The sequence below is a fragment of the Citrus clementina genome, unplaced genomic scaffold, assembly GCF_000493195.1.
Source record: "Citrus clementina cultivar Clemenules unplaced genomic scaffold, Citrus_clementina_v1.0 scaffold_8, whole genome shotgun sequence".
Classification (NCBI taxonomy): Eukaryota; Viridiplantae; Streptophyta; class Magnoliopsida; order Sapindales; family Rutaceae; genus Citrus; species Citrus x clementina.
This window is the reverse complement of record NW_006262022.1, coordinates 17,991,264-17,993,581: the sequence shown is the minus strand read 5'-3', so window position 1 is coordinate 17,993,581 and position 2,318 is coordinate 17,991,264. Positions and strand designations below refer to the sequence as shown.

Here is a 2,318-nt window from a genome sequence, read left to right as displayed (position 1 = left end):
GTTTGTGAAGAATAAGTAACAAATGAAAAAAAAAGGTTAAATTCAAGAAATTGTTATGTTCAAAAAATAAAAATCCTCCTATAATTAATTTTTTTTTTATTTTGTTCAGTCTTTCATTTATTTATTATTTTAATGATAATGTTACTTATTCTACATATACGTGAGTTCTGTTAAGTCAATCAAACATGCACAAACCCAACACGAATAAAATTATATCAAATACGAAACCAAACACACATAATCTTCAATATATAGAAGAATATGATAAAATACACTCTTAATAGTAGTTATATAACATCCAACTTGAGAGATTTTTGATAATTAAATAAAATTAAAGAATCTCAAAAGTCCAACATTAGGCAATACGAGATGGATACACGTTACCTGGCAATTAGGCTACGATAGACTGATTTGCAAGGCATAAATCCAGCCACAAAACAGACAGCGTACACAGCAAATCCGCCTATGGTAGGTTAGCAAACAAATATTGAAAAATATAAACAAGTTTTTATTGTGAAACATAAAAATAACATAAAATTACCTATACACGAAATTTTGTTGTTAAACACTTAATTCAAGGGGCTTTTGTTTTTCTTTAATTCTATAGTACAATAAAAATATTGATAAATATAGTCCGTTATATTTGTTGTAACTTGTCTCGACATATTAAAATTGAAATCCAGTCTGAAAATTTGAAACTAAAGAAAATAACAAATATATAAACTCTCACACTTACGGAAAGACTCACCCTCAACCTCAAGAAAGAGGTGAGACGTGTCTTACCAACTCAACTAAGAAATCGTTGGCGTACAATATTAAATCTAAATATTTATTTTATTTTGAATGTAAATATTCAAATACTCTTTAACAAGAAAAAAAAAATCCATAGCTTGACAAAATAGTCTCACATAGACCCTTATTAATTTTAAAAATGATCACATAAATCTTTTACAGAACATACAAACTTGATTTTGTTTTCATTTTCAGAAATAGTCACACAAGATTCCTTGTTTGAAAAATGATCACACAAATTTTTAATATTTGTAAAAAAAAGTGATTGTCCGTCTCAAAAGCGATCTCGTGTGACGTGTAAAACCATAACAATATGTTTATCCATTTTAACAGGAAAAAAGAAAAAGAAAAACTTAAAAAGGATTTAAATGAATCGCAGAAGAGAATCCTTACATCAAAATCAAAATTTTGATGCAAGGTCTGTAAAGATTAAAGATTAAAGCCGAAGAAGGTAAATTTGTTATACATGTAATGTAATTGGACCTCAAAACATTGGAACAATATATGATAATTTTCTATACAAACAAACTCTGCACCTGATCTTACCCTATCAAAAGATCCTCTAACCGAACAGTTCTTGCACGTGCAATTTTTGGTACAGTTATCAGTATAACAATTATAATATTAATATTTACTTTTAAGGAAGGAAACGGCGTCGTTTATTCTTTTTCTTTCTGAGATGGACTCCTCCAAAACCCGCCTCCATGAAAGCGGTCCCACATCGCCTTCTCCAACTCAGCAGCTTTCTCATCCTCCCCCTCCTGCTGATCCGCCGCCGCTACCAACAACTCCTCCTTCTGCGCCACCTTCTCCTCCGCATTGGGTCCACCGGTGGTGGGACCCATCAGGAGGCCCCCCACCTGCTTCCTCCTCGCAATGCGGTGCCGTTTCCTCTGCTTCCTCCACGCCTTCTTGCACAGTCCCGCCGGCACCTTGTAAACGGCCAGCACGAGGAGGTTCATGACCGTGCACGGGCAGCAGCAGCACACCGCCGCGCACTCCGCGGTCGTCCCTCCGACGAACTCTCCGAACTTATTCCCCCTCCTTTCTTGACCATTTTTTGCCAAAAGCGGTTGCCGACGCTGCGTCAGCGACGGCGAGCGTATCAAACCTTGCCCCGCCATCCCCCGCCTTGAGGGCAAAATGATCGAAATTTCTTTGATCTTTCGTTAAAGCTTTGCTTTTTTTTTCTTGGTTACTATTTTTCCTTTTAAATTGACCAAAAAAGAAACTAACTGCAGTTTAAGAAGAGATAAAAATAATTAAAATAAGAGCTGTATAAAATCGGAAATTGCGGATTGTTTTGTAACGGGCGATACCCAAAGCCGCGTAAATCGATAGGTTTTCTTTTTTTAGTTTTATTTTTTTCGAATTTTTTGATTTATAAAATGGGATTATAACATTTAGATCTCTGTATTTTTACAAATTTCTTTAGTAGAGCTGAAGATTATTAATTTCCGTAAAACGAGCACCTAGACCAATGTGCGTTACTCTTTCTGCACTTCCTTGGGTTCAGTAACCGCAAA

At 35.1% G+C, this 2,318-nt stretch overlaps 1 protein-coding gene across 1 annotated transcript; it reads right to left on the bottom strand.

Moving 5' to 3' along the window:
* Positions 1–1,238: 1,238 nt before the first annotated feature.
* LOC18034686 lies at positions 1,239–1,993 on the bottom strand. The gene has a single exon (XM_006423986.2). It carries the CDS (start codon positions 1,914–1,916, stop codon positions 1,452–1,454), a length of 465 nt encoding a protein of 154 aa, XP_006424049.1. The 5' UTR covers positions 1,917–1,993; the 3' UTR covers positions 1,239–1,451.
* Between the last annotated feature and the right edge of the window lie 325 nt (positions 1,994–2,318).

What these genes read in the sequence shown, in the direction of transcription:
- LOC18034686 (XM_006423986.2), bottom strand. Translation starts at nt 1,916, where the DNA reads ATGGCGGGGCAAGGTTTGATACGCTCGCCGTCGCTGACGCAGCGTCGG.